The sequence below is a fragment of the Empidonax traillii genome, unplaced genomic scaffold (genome assembly GCF_003031625.1).
Source record: "Empidonax traillii isolate 1590-97213 ecotype Southwest subspecies unplaced genomic scaffold, ASM303162v1 scaffold515:size447783, whole genome shotgun sequence".
Lineage (NCBI taxonomy): Eukaryota > Metazoa > Chordata > Aves > Passeriformes > Tyrannidae > Empidonax > Empidonax traillii.
Genome location: NW_020955708.1, coordinates 104,542 through 122,678, shown reverse-complemented (window position 1 = coordinate 122,678; position 18,137 = coordinate 104,542). Strand labels below are relative to the sequence as shown.

General features: G+C 39.9%; 1 protein-coding gene across 3 annotated transcripts in view; it reads left to right on the top strand.

Moving 5' to 3' along the window:
* The window catches only part of TTC26 (tetratricopeptide repeat domain 26), a 53,775-nt gene extending 42,821 nt beyond the window's left edge, over positions 1-10,954 (top strand). Inside the window, exons 17-19 of one of the 3 annotated variants that reach the window (XM_027896749.1) lie at positions 495-628; positions 1,982-2,116; positions 10,587-10,954. In XM_027896749.1, the coding sequence (XP_027752550.1) occupies positions 495-628; positions 1,982-2,093 (246 nt within the window). In that variant the 3' untranslated portion in view covers positions 2,094-2,116; positions 10,587-10,954. Of the gene's footprint in view, positions 1-494; positions 629-1,981; positions 2,312-10,586 lie in introns of those variants that run through there. The other 2 variants (XM_027896748.1, XM_027896747.1) reach the window with 2 other exon arrangements.
* Positions 10,955-18,137: the final 7,183 nt, after the last annotated feature.

The window sequence follows — 18,137 nt, the reverse complement described above, 5'->3', positions numbered from 1 at the left end:
CCAAGCAACTTGCTTATGGTTCCCAATCACAAGTAGGCAGAAAAGTTAGAGTACACACTAGATTTTCCTATGCTAAGAAAAATTTTGGATTATAGAGTCACTGAATCTTCTTTTGTACTGTACTGTAACAGTGAAAAAAGAATTTAACTCCTAAGTTAAACCCACTAGGCATATAAATATGTGACCATCTCTACATGAGGAAATGTAGTTCTATTTTCAAATGTTTGGACTAGTTTGAGGTTGATATTTGGTCAAGGGCTTTGGTATAGTTGGTATGACACTAGATAAGGGCACCTCAAAAAAGATGTTATAATACCTCCTCTGTAGAACTGAAATGTCCCTGTTTTGTATCACTTGATGCCTGCAGAAAAACAGGAAAATGAGCATTGCTTCTATGACTTAACTGCTGATTTCAGAAAACTGAGCTCAGTGTTTTTAATCCCCTTCCAAAAGATGGTCATACAGTCAGGAATAATGTTTCCCTTTCTGTGCAGATGGGTCAATTTTACTATTCAGCCAAAGCGTTTGATGTTCTGGAGAGACTGGACAATAATCCTGAATACTGGGAAGGCAAGAGAGGTGCATGTGTGGGTGTATTTCAAATGATCTTAGCTGGCCGAGAAGCAAAGTGAGTATTTTGTGTTGTCTTTATATTTGTTTTTCTCTTTTCCTGTTTTCAGTTAGCTGTAAGCTACAATCATAATCTTAGCTTTGGGACTCCATATCTTTTTCCAATTCGTTATTGACCTTTCAGAGAATAGAGGCTCTGGCCAGTGGTTCCATATGCAGTCTTCAGTTTGAAGTGTATCTTCCACAACAGTTTATGGTGAAGAATAACTTATAATCAAATGCTGTGAACCATAAGACACCAAAATACATTAGTGATCATACTAAGAAAAGTTATAAATGTAGTAGTATGTTTATGAGCTGGGGGAAAACAACCTTACTTTATGTTGATGACATAAGAATGGAAGACTGTCACATGACATTTTAGAGTTCATAGAACAGAACTAAGGAAATGTTTATTCAGCACTGTAAGAAGGACACGATTTCTCCAAAGAATGAGTAGATGAGACTGTTTTCACTAAAATTTGCTTTCTGAAGATACTGTCCATGTGAGACAAACATACTTACTTGATGAAAGATTAAAAGAGGTAATCATCCATGTTACTGATAATTTTGGTGTCGGCCCATTTCACTGGATGGGAGAATGAGAGAGAGTAGTGAGACTGTATTTAAGAACTGCTCCCTTGTGCATATTCGGCTGTGATGCCAGATGGCCATCGTCCTCTGGCCAAAGTTGCTGTTTCCTATGTGACTGACAGGTGTGTATCTTGGCTTTTACACCTTCCTTCTATTCACTTCTCTGCTGAAATAACCTCATTAACTATTGCACCTTACAAGTGTCCTTTTAGCAATCACTTGCAGCAGATGCAGTAAAATACATACAACTCTGTTTTTCAAAATATGCAAACAAGTTCTTACTGCAAACTAGCTGGCTAACTGCAGAATACTGGTTTATCCTATTGATAATGTTAATTTCCCTGTTATTTGTGTTTATGTGTAAGGTGCTTTGGCAGTATTAAGCTAGATGTTGCCATACTAAAGACCAGCAAATAACAGTAAAGATTTAAAAAAAAAAAAAAAGAAAGTTTGCTTTGTTCTGGGGAACTCTTTTGCAAGAGTAAAGATTTATAAATACACATGCACACACTAAGGTCTAAACTGATTACATTTTGCTGTTTTTTTTTTAACTTTTCATTTCCTTACAATTACATAGAAGACTTTTTTGTTTGGTTGGTTGTTTTTTGTCCCTGGGATCTCATCAACTGTGCATTTTAACTTTTTCCTGCCCTGCAGATGAACAGACCTCTCTGTCTAGGAGGAACCATGTTTTGCAAAATAGTTTACTTGTTTATTGTAGTTTATTTTATCAGTTGAGTCTTAGCCTAATTTAAATCTTTGTTTTCCACCTTTGTAGAGAGACTCTGCGGGAAGTACTGCATCTTCTGAAGAGCACTGGTAATTCTCAAGTAGAATACATTGTCCGCATCATGAAAAAGTGGGCCAAGGAGAACAGAGTCCCTGTTTAAGTCGGTACCACAAAATAAACTGGGTCAGTTGCTACTGTTTGTCTGGCTGCAAGATGTGGGTTTTGGTTTCTCCTATGCATTCTGACTATCTCCTTCCTTGAAGGACTTTAGACATTCAAGCAGGTTGATCCAGCTGAGGAAGAGTGTCCTGCAGTGAGATGGCAAAACATTCAGCAAGTTGGTTCTTTTTTTAATTAAAACTTTTTATATCTTGCACCCCTCTCTATTCTTCAATGTTTCTTTTTTTCAGTAGTAATTTCAACTGTGCACAAGTAAAGTGCTCCTCAAATGTTCCCCAGATTTCTCCCCAAAAGTTACTGAACTGCTCTGTGGGGGTTTTTTCCAGCAAGCCTTCTGTCCTTGCGAAAAGAGTTATTTATTACGTGACTGAGACAAACCTGCCTCAGGAAGTGATAGAATATGGCAAATAGAGATGGTAATGGTGATAACCAAAAGCCTACCATGGCTACTAGGGTATCAGATAATACAGAAGACTTACCATAGAATCATACAATCATAGAATGGCTTGGGTTAAAAGGGACCTTAAAGAACATCTAGTTCCAACCCACTTGCCATAGGCAGGGACACCTTCCATTAGACCAGGTTGCTCAGAGCTCCATCCAGCCTGGCCTTAAACACTTCCAGGGTTGAGGCAACTTCTCTAGGCAACTTGTTCCAGTGCCTCACCACCCTCAGAGTAAAGAATTTCTTTCTAATATCTAAGGTAAACCACCTCTCTTTCAGTTTGAAGCCATTTCCCCTAGTTCTGTCACTACATGTCTCTCTCTTTTTCTTGTAGGACTTCTATATATTACCTCTCTGGGCTAAAACACAAATCATATTCTGAGCATTAGTCTTTTCTGGATAAATTTCAATAACTAATACCTTAATTTCTTTTTTTGTTGTTGTTTTTGTCTGTAAGGATTGTTTTCTCTCCTGTCATCTTTTTCAAAGCATGGAGGTTTATTGGTCTGTATTGTTCAATCTTGTTTTGAAGTTTAGCACTCAAAACATTCATGTTAATATAGTTCACGTGAGAAATCTATTTAATTTAGCAATCTGATGGATAAATAGATGTTCTGAATTATTTTCTTCAGCATTTACCACTGTCATGAGCAACCATATTCATTATACTTTTGAATTTATTAGACTTTTCTGGTTTTTAAGGAGGACAGCTCAGGGAATATGTAATTCTAAAAGAAGGAACAGTTGTAACATAAAAATGTGTTATATATTTGGTAGCTGTGACAGCTTTGGTCAGCTACCAGAGGACTGAGACTCCAAACAGGTCACTCCTCTTTTGTGTTAACCTCTCCCCACCCCTTCCAATAATGAAGAGACAATATGAAGAGATATAAATAAAAAAATAACAAATTACTTAAGGAAATAGCAGTCACTGCAAAGATATAAATGAAAACAGTTAAGTCAACAAAGGGAGGGGGGCTCCCACGCTGGACCACTGGGCTCAGTAGAACAAAGAGAAAGAATATTGCAAATGAGGTTCTGCGATCCAATGCCCTCCCCCAGCCAGAAAACAACAGAGAACAGAGGCAAAGCAAAACCTGGAAAACTATTTTGTCCAAATGGAGGTGTGGTGCTGCCGAAAACACTGACTCTGGTGATGGCAGCAGAGTGGTGACTCCGGGCTTACGGCGTCTGGGACTTTGGGGGATTGTTGCCACCAAGCTCTTCCAATCCACTCCAGGCTGTGGCAGCCCTGGCAGTGACCATCACCCATGGCTAGGCTTCTGAAAAACAGCTGCCCCTCCCTCCAGCAGCAGGGCAAGAGCATACACCCTTCCCCTTCCAGTCCACGGCTTTTTTCCCTGTCAAGCCCATGCCCCCCATGATAATGTGATGGTATGAATATTGTTGCATCTCTTTCCTGATGACCTGAGGCGTCATGGGACCACCGAATCAGAAATAATTCACCCTTAAATTACCAGTCCAGATGTATCTGAGACACTTTAGCCTGTTTGTTGTTATGATGCTCCTTGTTAGCCCGACTCTTGAGTACATGTGCATCTACACGACGAACTTTCATGGTCAACTTCTCCACCCAGGCAGTGATGTCTTGCCACACTTCAGCAGCCCAGATGGGTTTCCCTCTGTGCTGCCAATTGGCCTTTTTCCATCAGTCCAGCCACCCCCACAGAGCACTTACTGACATCCACGAGTCAGTGTAGAGGTAGAATGTTGGCCACTTCTCTCTATTTCAGCAACATCTAAAGCCAGCTGGACAGCTTTCAGCTCTGCAGCTGGATCTGATTTGATTCACCTTGTCCCTTGGTAGCTTCTGTGACTTGCCACATAGGGCTCCATACGCCAGCTTTCCATTTTCAGTTTGTCCCTATAATAGGACAGGAGCTGTCAGCAAAGAGAACTTACAGCTTTTCATTTTCTGGTAGCTGATTATCTGGTGCGGCCTCCTCAGCACATGTCAGTTGCTCTTCTTCCTCTTCATATGAGAGTCTAAAATTCTCACCTTCAGACCAGTTCATGATGATCTACAAGATCTCTCAGTGATTAGGATTTCCTGCTCGCTGTGTGATGAGTGATCCACTTAATTCATACAGCATCAGTGGCATGATGTGTGGAAGGAATTTTTCCTTTGGACATCCCGCTCAGCGGTGGTAGTTGGGGCCCAAGGAGGAAGTGTGCTTCAGCGCCAGTCACTTCTGAGGCAGCTCAAACCCCTTCATAAGCTGCCAGTGTCTCTTTTTCAGTTTAGATGTATAACAGGCCTCAGATCCTTTGTATCCCTGACTCCACAATCCCAGAGGTTCTCCTCAGATCTCCCCAGGCAGTTTTTGCCAGAGGCTCCAGAAAGGACCCTTCTCCCCTGGCTGCAGTGTAGAGCATATTTTTTACACTTGAAGTCATTCTTCCATGTCACAAGGTAGAGAGGACTTACAATCTGACTGTACTCTGGGATATGCATTCTCCAAAAGCACCTAAGAAAGCCTGTATTTCCTTCTTGCTAGTTGGTGGGGACATAGCTGCTATTTTGTTAATCACCTCTGTTGGAGTGTGGGGATGTCCATCTTGCAACTTTACTCCTAGAAACTGAATTTCCTGGGCAGTTCCTTTGACCTTATTTTGTTTAATGGCAAAACCAGCTTTCAGGAGAATCTGGATTATCTTCTACCCTTTCTTAAAAACTTTGTCTACCATGTTTCCCCATACAGTGATGTCATCAATGAACTGTAAGACTCACTCTTTTCCAGTGCAGTGCCCATGGCAAATGGTGGGGCTGTGTTTCCACCCCTGAGCCAGTCAGTTCCAAGTGTATGAATATTCATTGCTGGCTTTGTAACCATAACCATGTAGTGAAAAACATTTGTATATTATATATAAGAGAAAACTTTAAATTTTATAAATTTGTAAAATACTAAAGTATTTTTTTATCTTCTGGGGGGAATTCAGAATACCATATTCTCTACTGTCAGTGCATTGATTAAAGCTCTTAATTGAATATCTGGTTGGTCTGTGTTGCTTCCTATTGCAGAAGTTGAAACAGTATGTTCATTTTGCTGTGGCAGAGGGCAGGTTTGAGGATGATCATTAAGTGCATGTTCATTAATCAGTCAAAGGCAAGCCAACGGCCTCAGTCCTGATCTTGTGGTAGTTTGCTAAAAATAAGGCAGCTGGGTATATATGGAACATGCACGCCTCTCTGCGATTTCACGTCAGTGTTTTTACTGCTTCAAGCAAAAAATGTGAGGTATCATCATTCAGGTGTCTAGAAGTACCCTTATCGTTGTGGCTGCTTGCATTTATATGTAGAAACTGATCCATCATAATAGCAACGATATCAGAGCCTTTCAGCAGGGGCAATGTTACACTCATTCAAAAGAGATGTGAAAGGAGCAGTATTTTCACTAAAAGAAGTTACAAAACACATTTCACTTGTAAATGGCTAGTTTCTTTTCCACCTCAGTTTAATTAACTTGGAAACAGATCGGGAATACAACTATGAATCTTGGTATAAAGCTTCAAAAAATCATGTTGGTGGCTTTGTAGCAGATGTTAAATGCATCTAATTACTCCTTTTATTGAAGCTTAACCTGCAGGAGAGCTGAAGAGCATCCAAATCCATTACAGACCATTTTACATATTGGTTGAATCTTCTGAAATAAGTGTGATGGCATTGCAGCATAAGGGCTTATGGAGTCATTTTAAATTCTCATCTGTGACCAGTGAAGAAGTTTTTCAAAACCTTTTATTTACTGTAGTCATAATGTCACATTCAATATGCTAAATAATGTGGGGTTTAACGCAGTGCATTTTATTGACTGGTAATAAAGCTCTGTCATTGAAGATATAACAGGGGAGTGCAGAAGTTTGCCTTGAGCAGTGAGGAAATAAAAGATACATATTATCTTAGCACTTAGGTCTTGGTAATGGAACACATATGTAGATACTATTAAAATGCAGAACAAGAAAAGTACTGAAATACTGGTGTTTATTTTACCTTAGAAATATGTCTAGAATGTACCTCCCATTGTTTAATCTGAGATCTTATTCAAAGAACAGATGTGAGAATAAGATGTGCATTAGCTGATACAGAAGTAGAATTTAATAAAAGTTTACCTAAAGCTTTTTCTCAGATAGAGTTAACAAAATTTTGTCCCTACCCATTTCCATATTTCCCTAAACTGCAGAGAAATAAGGAGTCAAGGTACTCTAAATAGGATGGCTAGGAGTGAAGGTAGATGTGGAGGAAAACAACAAAAGTGACCCATTCAGAACAAGCAGGCAGTGAAGAATGCATGGACAGAGTCAGAGAAACAGGTAAGTTTATTGGGTCGGGAGTAAGTGAATAAAAAATTGAAACAGTGGCATTTCAGATAATGTAATGGAAGGGAGACTTAAGGAAGAAAGAAATTGCTGCATCATTAGAATTTCAAGGAAGAGTATGAAAATTACAGTTATTTCTTATACTCTGAATAAACATCTGATTCTGGAAAAATAAACTACAGAGAATGCACAGAAGGTACTGGGCTAGCAATGTCATTAACTGTGACCGGTAAAGAAAGCCAAACCCAAAACAGCATGTAACTGCTTTTAGGTGGGTGCTGATCCATTTCTGATAGATAAGGAAGTCAATCTTGAATTAAACTTAGTAATACCTGAACAACATCTGTTCCAGTAACACCTGAGTGAATTAGGTGCAGAGGAGGACATTTATCCTGTCTGCTGCTGTGAGTTCAAGGATAACCTCTGCTTTGGCCAGTATCTGAACTGATCCAGTATAGCAGCAACCCTCTTGGATTACTTCTGGAATCCAGCATATAACTTCTAGTAACAGCTGGAGCCAAGTAATGTACTAAGCTGGAGGTGGAAAGTTCATTGTGAAAGAAAAGCAATGTCATGTTTCAGCTCTGAACTGTAGCCGGCGTTTAGGTTTATGTGGCTCCCTCAACTTGAAGATTGCTCATTGATCTTCAGAAGCTAAGGTTGATTAAGGAACTTGGCCATTAAGTAGTAAGACACAAAGTAAACAATTACATATATAGCTGTTGCTACATGTAGCTTCACTTCATGGGAGTTATACATTCATTGAAGAAAACACCTGGGTTTTGCCCATTGGTTTGCTCTTTAACCCATTTTTCCCTGTATTATCTCCAGAAGTAATTTACACTCACTCTTTTTGGAATTTCATTTCCAGACTTCCTTCTCTCCTTTTAATCTATTCATACAACCATTGAATAGGTAGATAAATGCATGAAAGTGTTACCAGTAACCTTAAAATCAAGTTATTAATCAACAGCTAGATAACCTGACCTAACACTACATAGTGCAAGATGGTAGATTTCATCAGCTAATCTTTGTGTTGAATTCAATAGCTAACTCAACTTACCATAAAATATTTGCCAGAAAAACTTAAGTGTCTTTATTTGAAGGTGGATAATGGAAAATCCATGGGTTTACTTTGCAACTTATTCAAATGGTTAAATCATATTTGCTGTTTTAGAAATTGTACCCTAATTCTAAATTGAACTTGTTTGCCCTTGTTTTCTAATATTTGATTCTTCCAGGAATCGTCATTGCTGTTAACCTTTAAAGCCTGGCATTCTTCAGTTTGGTTTGGGTTTTCCGGTGGTTTTCAGTTTTAGGGGTTTTTTTTCATCTTTAGGTATGCATAAAGTGCAGCAAATCAACTCTGTATGAAAGACAGCGTCCCCTTGTAAGGGTATTTCCCAGACTGGAGAACTGGCAATTGGTTTGTCAACAGACTTTTTTTCAAAACATGGTTGTTTAGCAGTGGGCATAATTTATGACTGTATATGACATTGGAATATGCTCCTCCAGACTGCTGCTTGCTACTCTCCTACATGCATACTCAAAGACTGCATTCACCCTTTTTGTCATACTATCACAGGGGAAGCTTGCATTAAATTGCTTCTTGACTGTGACATGACATCTAGGGCTTTTCCAGAACTCGTATTTTCCAGGATACAGTCTATCCTTTGGAAGAGACAGCCTACTTTTAATTCTACAAAACTATATTTTGTTCAAATGGGCTCAGTTTTCCAGCTTATGCAAATCACGCTGCGTGACTATCTCATCCTCACTGTCTGTTTCTCTGCAGGCGTTCATTAATGCTTGATATCTGGATTATCAAGGAGTCTGTTGTATCCTCCATCCTTCCAGGGGCCCCAAAACATTCTATTAATGATGATTGATGGCTACTTTTCATCATCTGTCATTCTCAAGTTATTTAACAGGTGCCCTATGAATACTGTATTATGCCATTACTTTCAATTAGGTATATGACATCAGAAATGTGTGTATTGTGTTTGTAGGAACTGTGGTATTATTGTATTCAGGTAAACTTGTAATGGGAGATAATACTTCACATTCATTCTTTATTAGATGAACCTTACAGCATCCCATGAGATTGATAGAGTCCAGCAGTTCAAGTCCTTTTGCAGAATTTGAAGCAATTTTTTCTTGCCCCTGTAATCTCATTTAGCCACATACTAAGAGCTTACTTTTTAAAAAACTTCCATTTGAAACAAATAAAGCAGACATTTCACATCTCTAAGCAACGGGTGGTTCCCAATTCCTTATAGGTCTTGCTCAACTGATGAATTGCATTGGCATCTATTTATAGATTTTTAAAATAAAAGTCTATATTTAGTAAGAGCTGTGACTTTTGAGAAGACAGAGTGTATTCTTCAAATAATAAGAGAACTTCTGTTTCAGTTCATACTTGCACATTGAACTGTGCCTAATTGCTCCACGTTATATTATTAGTAATTCTTTGGGAGAGTTTAAAATAAGGAATGCAGTAAAACAAGTAATGGTCTTTAAAATGTTTTTGCAATAGACCTTCAAGATCCAGGGTCTCCAGCTATTTTGACAGGAAATATGCTATGGGATAGTTTGCAGCAGTTCTCAGATACAGCTGGATCTAACTAAAATGTGGGATACTACCTATGCTGTTGAGTCTGAATTGCACTTTTATGAACCTTTTTTTGAAGTCCTCAAACTATACTTTAAACTGGCCCTTAACTGGGGATGACTGATGAGCCTTAGACTCCACCATCTGTTCCTTAGTCACTGTAAACAACTTCCACGTGGTCAGTTCTGTGAAAAGACACACCTAACAATGCAGAATTATATAATATGCAGTAACATTTTCAGAATACATATAATAATGTTTAGACGGTTTACATCACGTAGAAAAGAACCGTGCTTCAATTCTAATAGCTACATTGCTCATTGTAACAGTTACAATTTTCTTTCATCATTTTGTCCTCTTTAAGCACAAGGGGATCATTATGCCCATCCACTCTAAAACTACTAGTAATCTTTTCCTTGCCTTACTATAGTAGGTGAGGCCATTATATGAGTAGCCATTATGTGACAAAACTCAATGTCTTATTTTGCAGAGCTGGTGAATTAATTCGTATCACATAAAGTCAGTATATCTCTTGAATATCAATCTATGTGTGAAAGCTGTGCCTAAGAAAAGGTTACAAAAATTAAATTATGAAACCTGATAAACTAAGTCTTAAATTGCCTGGTATATTCCCCACTCTGATGATTATCCTAATAGTTGTATTCTACAAGTTCAGTCTTACTTTTGTCTGACTTATTCATGATGCCACATGTGCTGAACTTAGTTATCCCTGAACAAACTGAGAAGCTGGTCGTTTATATAAAACAATGGTGAGTTTCCCCACCATTTAAAGGCAGAAGAGCTATTTTCTGGTCACAACAAAGTAACTTCTGAGGCAAGCTTTATGAGACTCTGCACTCAGTTTAGCCAGAGATTCTCAAACAGGTTTTATCGCTGTGTCTGCTTTTCATTTCTGCACATTCTCCTTCCCTACTGAGTGTTTTCCCTTCCCATCTACACAGTAATGTGATGGGCCTTACAGGACTACCACTGAGTACTGCTAACGTACTGCTGTTTTCCACTTATCTCTTCCTCCCCATGCACCACCTCTGAGCATGTTTTCCTTGGCTCCCACTTTACAGGCATCAAGGCAAGAGTTTTTCAGATCTGTAAAATGCTAAGTCCTATGCAAGACTAGAAATCAGCATGCCACTAAGAAATAACTCAGTCTCTTAAAACTGTGAGGAAGAATTCAGGTAAGAATAGGCTGTACAATTACTTACCGATGTCAGGGGTAATTCTTTTAAGGTCAGAAAAACAACATTTGAAATAAAACTGTTATACAGAAAATGCAGCTTGTTTTCACAAGCAATTCTGATATGTACCATCCACTCTATTCTTAAAATCGTCACTGCTTTTGCTGATATTCTACATGTGTTTTAATATGCTCAAAAAACTTTACATTTCATATGTCCTCTCAAAATACAACTTGAGGTGGGAATAGTTTTATAAAATTTCATTTGTCTATTTAAATTATTCATGTATGGAAAATTGTATTTCATAAGTAATTTTTTCAGATACTATTTTTAATGCTGTGGCAGCTGAAAAGCAGCTTTGTGTTGAATCTGCAAGCTCGATATGTAGTTAATTCTTGGTGATAAATATGTGCTTTGCTTTTTGGAGGAAATGGATGACTTGAAAATAAAGCCATGGAGGTATGAAAATGCTGAAATGCACATGCAAAATATGCTTCTGACTATTCTGATCATAAGCCTATATGAATGTTAAACACGTAGCAGTTTGTTTATGCAATCACCCTCAGCTGTCTGTGATAATGTGCACCTATTTAGGTGTAGAGCTTTATATGAGTAAAAGCAGTTTCCAAAGTGCTGAGAGGCATTGAAAAACTTGGTTAGGAAACTGGAGTTTCGGTAAATTCAGTCTGAAAGTGAAAGGACCTAAAAAATTTTTTAAAAATAATAAATTTTCTGTAAGGTCGCAGCCAAATATTTTGTTGTATGTCTTTATAACTTCTAGAAGGTTGCTTTGCAATCTACGTATATGCATTATATGAAATTCTCCTTTTTGGGAGGATGAATATTGCTTGACAGTTGTTTTCTGAACAGTAACTATAATAATTTTTCATATGTTAGACTATTTAATAAAAATTTCTGATAATTATTAAAATATCTATAATTCACTAAAACTAGAAAATATCAGTGGCAAGCGACCAAGACTTGTCTAGCTTATAGTCTGCCTGACTCAAGAGCACCTAGGGTGTCTTGTCCTGGGTCAGCACCCACAGCAGAAACCCTGAGCAAGAGCAATCCTGTGGCCCCTTACTTTTGTACTGCTGCGAATTTTACCTCATTAAACAGCATTACTGCTTTCAGTGTAGAGATTGCAATTCAAACTGAGAACTCCCTACCCGGGCAATCCTCCTTATTCGTGTTACAGGTGGGTGGAAGAGCTACTTGAAATTGTGACTCAGATTCTTGTGTGGTTTTAATTACTATTGGAAGAAGAAAACCAGCAGACAATAATACAGAGATAAGAAAATTATCTGACTCCGAAGTTTCAGACAGGCTGGTAATCTTTGGCTGCCTCCAGGGGTGCTGGCCTGATGGAACAGGCTTTTCATCACAAATAAACATCCCATGCCACAGGTATCTTTAAAGAAATGGTGCAAATGAGGAAAAAAAGTGAGGGACAACTCCCCAGAGCACAAAATCCCTCTCAACCTCTGTAAACATCTAGGTGTTTTTACATTTTCAAATGAGCACGTGTGAATCATAAAAGGGCTACCATTAAGGAACTCTATTATTTTCAAAGACAGCTCCTCTTCAATTTTAAACTCAGCTTAACTACTTTTTAAGTGACATCGTTACTCACAATCAACAGTAACAGCCAGATGCTCCTCAGTTTAAGCTTCTTCACCAGTTCATTGAAATCTGCTCACTTTCTATGCAATTGTATTTTTAATAAAAAAAAATTGTGTGTGTTACTGGGTACTCCTCTACAAAATCCCTTCTGTGTTTATTTCTGATGTAACCTTTCTTGCTATTCTTTATATCTACAAGAAAAATTCCAGGATTATTTTAAAGAATCATCAAATCCTTCAGGTTGAAAAAGACCTTTGAGTTTATTGAGCCATTTACCCAAACTGCCCAGTTCACCACTAAGCCATGTCCCTAAGTGCCACATCTACACAGCTTTCAAATACCTGCAGGGAGTGTGACTCAACCACTTCCCTGAGCAGCCTGTTCCATTGCTTGACAACCCTTTCGGTGAAGAAATTTTTCCTAATATACAATTAAAACCCCCTCTGGTGCAATTTGAGCCAATTTGCTCTTGTGCTGTCGCTTGTTACTTTGGTAATTCAGTGGCTCTACTTTTCTTGTGATCACGTAGAAGGTAACTAGTATTTTTTTTGCCTCTACTTCTTCCTCCTTCTTAGAAAAGTAAAGAGTAAACCTGCAAAGAGAAATTTCCTGGGGATTGTAGACCTCTAACTAAACTTCACTGCTTGGCAGAGAAAACCTCTCAGGGGCTGACATTCCAAATTAATGTTAGTTCAGACACAGAGTCCACCACTTCACCTGGAATCATTACTACTGCAGAAGTTTACAGCTTATTTGTCAGCCTCAGCTGAGTTCACGGTTAACAATAAGAAAGCATAAAGACCAAAGTTCTCTGCTTGCTCCAGCAAGAAATTCTGACACCAGAAGCAGAAACTGTTATTAACAAGTAAAAAATAAGATGTAGCTAGAAAAGGGTTCTGTTCTTGTTACTTACAATTGATTTTGCTATTATTATCCAATGGAACAAATTACCTGTGTTCTGCTTGGTAAACGCACCTACTTAGGAGCTGATGTTTAATGTCTCAATATTTTATCTTCTCTCCAGAATCAAAAGCTGTTCCCACACCAGCTTCTTTGAGCACCTTGCTCTTCCTCGGCAAGGATGCTGTTGTTCTTTTTTCTCTCATTGCTTTTTCTTCCTAACCTGCTATTCTGTCCAAGTGTGGCACTTGAGGCTTTGAATTTTTTTTCTGAGGTTCCTCTAAGTCAACGGTCTTATCCTATTTATTAGCTTAAAGTATGTTACAATGTTCCGTAGAGCATAAAAATCACCAGTCATACAGAAGTTGGGTCAGTTTTGATGTTCTCATTGAGAAATTGCACCTGAACAGCATGGATGATAGATAACACTCCCACCTTTGGTTGAAGAACTCACATTGCCATGGCACACCCACTCATGTAAATTCCTTTTGTCACATGAAGACTTGCCCTGATTTCTAGCTTATTTTTAATATGAGATAAAAGCCAACATTTTGTTTTTATCAGCTACCTACCATAGTCATGCCATTTATATTGTCCATATTGACAGACAATATGGTGTTGAAAGACCACTTCTCATTGCAGCAAGGGAACAAAAAATGCACCTAAATCCACTTCTAGAGGTAAAAAGTGCCTCCAGTTACAGGAGCAATAACTACCTTTTGCATAAAAATTGTTGCCACTCTTAAAACTTCCTATTGCCATTGAAACCTTGCACCTTTAAATCAGGTTTGTTCAAAGCATTTCTTGAAGCTCTGGAGAGGAATCCAGTGTCTCAGAGTCTCAAACTTCCATTCTGCAAGAAGTAACGTTTATCTAGTTCACAGGGAGCACTATACCAGTGCGTGGGATAAAGTTCACAGTCATGGTTCCTCTGCCTTGAAATTGTGACAAATGAGTATTACTGTCCTGCTAAAGGATATCATAGTTATCTGAAGCTGATGCACTCTTTCTAGAGTGAATCTGACATTTCTCCACCTGCTTACAGACCTTCCAAACGTCACTGAAAAGTGTACTTCAGACTTTGTAAGGCTGTGGCAAAGCTGCTGGTAACTTTTAAGTCACATGTGCCTCAGGAGAGAAAGCTAGAGGTATGTTCTACAGGAAACACTTTTTTACTTTAAAGAACAACAATGATTAAAAAAAAAAAAAAGAAAAAAGAGAGAGAGAGGGAAGGATCCTGCAGAGAAATTAGTTTTCCAAATAGTTTGAATGGCATTGATGTTTGGTTTTGGAAAAAAAGGGGAGAGGGATTTATTCCTTTATTCTGGATCTGTCAGGAAGCAACTTAGTAAAGTTGTAGGAGGGAAGAGAAGTTAAAAAAACCCCAAACAAACAAAAAAAACCACAAAACAAAAACAAAACAAAAACAAAAAACCACAAACAACAACAAAAAAAACCAACCAAACAAAAAAACACCTTGAATTCAGAGAGCATCATTAAAAAGAAAACCAGCAATGCTAGCCATGTTGTTGGTGCAGTGGATTCTTGTGAGGCAGGAGCAGTTCTAGTAAAAGCTACACGAACACCATCCTACCTGCAGCTGTACCATCTTCTGACACATCAGTGGAAGCTGCAGGTGCTGTGGCAGCAGCTTTGGTGAAAGGACCATAAGGATCAACAACATGCCCTGTTGGACCAAAAGAAACTAAGGAGGTAAAAGTGAGGAAGCAACCGATGGAAAAATGTAGGTCCCAGTGCTCAGCTGAAGCAAAGCAGAAGACAAACTGCCATCCTGTGCCATCTAAGCTTATTATTGATATAAGCAGAACACATTTACTCCCGCATTCCTGTCCAAGGACAAGAGGCTCATAGCTCATGGAAATAAAGTATTCAGGCTTTGAAGATGAAAGCTCCCTGGAGACAGACACAACTGCTAAGGACAGCTCTGCCTTCTCATGGGACCTTGGGCTTGCTGCTGTAGGGTGTCCAGCATAGAGGAAGCCACAGAAGCAGCACAACAGCTTCCATTAGGTCCAGGAAAACAGCATGAAACAGGGTACAGCTCTGACTCTACCACAGCCAACACTAACAGCCCAAAAGGAAGAAAGAGCACTACAGACAGAGAAGCTAACTCAAAGCAGAGCAGGGAGATCCCACCTGCACCAGGGTAGAGGCCTCTGGTGGCTTGCTGCGCTGTCTCTGTTGTTTTCTGTATTTGAAACAAAGTCGGGTCAACAAACTGTCACTCACTGATGTGGCTGTAGCACCTGTAGTTCCGAGCATCCACTCTGTCTGATCTGCTCATACTAGCTTTCACTAGTGAAATAAAAAGCAGGTTCAATTTCACCTCAAACTTACTCTCTTTCTGCAGTTGTCACAGTTTTTGTAATTCTTAATGTGCCTCTTTCAAGAGACACTTCCATTACTGTGTTCTTCAGGTAACGTACAAAGAGAAGGAATCTGTATTCTATGTTGGACTACATTAGCATGGCCATATGATACCTGAGAGAAAGCAAAGTAATTGGCAAAACATCTATCTCTAGTTACTTTTAAAAAATGTTATTGTTTTTGTGTTGCACTGAGAAGTGCAACACATTATGGTACATAGAAAAACAATTGAGACAGAGCTTGATGCCAAAGAACAAAACAGCAGAATAGAAAAAGAAATGAAGAAAAAAATTACAAATCTAGTTCCTCTTGAAACTCTTTGATATGGCATAAGCCTGCAACACTTGTATTCAAAATAAATTCCTTAAGATCTACTAGATTTGGTTGTTTTCTTTTGAGTCTTTCCTGAGTGCTTCTAGTATCTCAGATCAAATGTTACATTAACATATTCCAGTTATTGCCCTACACTGTTTTTACACAATCTGACAATCTGAAACACTGGATTCAGATACTTGCAAAACTCGTTTTCTTGTGGAGTACCTGTCCTATATTCATTACTTCTGAATATAGTCCCATATATCTTAGGGGACCAAAAGACAGAATGGATTTTTAGGTTGGGTACTTAAAATGCACTGCTTATCGTCATCACTTTCCATGGATATATCCAAGTATTACCTGTGAACAAAATACCTGTTGTATTCCTGTTGTACTTATTTCAGTGTCTAGTCTCCTACCTCGTAATTGAAAGCAAGAGTTCAGCAGAGCTGCAGAAGAGCCTGAGACTTCCACCTAAGATTTCTGTTTGAAGAGCAATAAATTGCTCTTTTCCTGAGGAAAGACCCCTTTTTATCATCGCAGAATTTAATGACATAGACTACACGGGAACTTTGATGAGAAGTAGAGTCTTCTGGGCAGGATCTGCAGGTCTGGAGCTTAGTGATACTCGGTTTGAATCCAGAAATACATTGCCTGTTATATGCATCACCAGATAGCTGTATGAAATTCCCAACAGGAGCACAAGTGGGATCACCAAATGATTTTATTACGATGCTGCAGTTAAAAACATATTTGAGGAATACCTCTACTTAGCTTGCTAGTCATACTAGAACATACAAGGTTTTAAGATAAAACAAGTCCCTTTGACTATAAAGCTCAACAAAGCCCTTCAAGCTTCAAAAGGAGACAGTTTACAGTTCTCAGAACAGGTCAGTCATTCCAGTGATTTCATGCTGCAAGCAGTATTCTAGAATGCTCTCCATTCCCTGTTAGTGATGTTGTTAACACTCAATAACATCATTCTACCGTCATGGATCTTCTCTGGAGTCTAGATGAAAGTAAATAGTCAAGTCAAAAGACCTCCTATGCAATGAGAGGAAAGTATCAAGCATGGTGATGAACGCAATTTGGAAAGTGGAGTTATGTGATTCAAATAATGGTCTGCTATAATCATCCAAAATAATACATAGATGTGTATTATTTGCTTTTCATAAAATAAGTATTTTTTTTAAAGGAGAACAAAATCACTCCTACCTAGTATTTCGGAGGTTAAAAAAAATGACAAAAAAACCCCCATACGACTTCTTTTTCTCTGCCCCAATTAAGCTGGAGGATGCAACGTACATGAGGATGTTCATAAGCTTCCTGAAACTTTGCATTGCCTTGGTGGCACACCTCCATCTGGAAATACCAGCTACCAGTCTGTCAAAGTAGGTGGTGACAGACTGAAACACTTGCGCTGTTTGCAGGCAGCTCCTGCTCATGAGGGAAGTCTCACTGCTGCTCAAACCCTGCCTTCCTTGCGTTGTCCCCTCTCTAGAGGACAACTCCTTCTCAACAGTCCTCAGCTGCTCCCTGCAGCCTGTAAGCGGGTACCCCACAAACCGGGAATGGTCACTGAACAAGCTCCTTTTCCCCCGAGGACAGACCGGCACCCAGAGCACCGGCTGCTGTTCTGCAGGAGCAGGTTGGGATCAGCCCCGTATGGCACGATTTTGTCAAACCCCGATGCCCTCAGCTGCTCCACTCAGTGTGGGTTGATGCCATCGAGACACGGCGCGTCCGCGCCGTTCAGGCTGGGAACGGCCGCTCTCCCCCGCACTGAGCCCTCGATCGTGGGCAGGATTTAGGGTTTTCCTCTGCTGACTGACCCACAGCCGCCGACTTCCAAAGGCCTCAGCACCTTCTCCCAAGCAGGCCCGCGCTGCCCCGAGAGGACGAGCGCTGCGCAGCCCCGTCAGCACCGGGGGCAGCCCCAATCCCAAGCATCGCGGGCTGGGGCTGCCCCCTCCTCCCATCCCGCCTCAGGGGCGGGAGGAAGTCCCCGCCGGGGCCGCCCTCGGGCGAGAAGGAGCGGGAGGGCCGGCAGCGGCGGCGCGGCCGCCATTGCCCCGCGCGGGGCGGGCCCGGCGTGCGCATCGCCCCGGCAACCGGGGGCGGGCCCCGCGGCCACGGCGGGGGGAGCGGTGGCGACCGCGCTGACGTCCGGGGGAAGCTGAGCAATAACAGCGGCGACGCGGGCCCGGG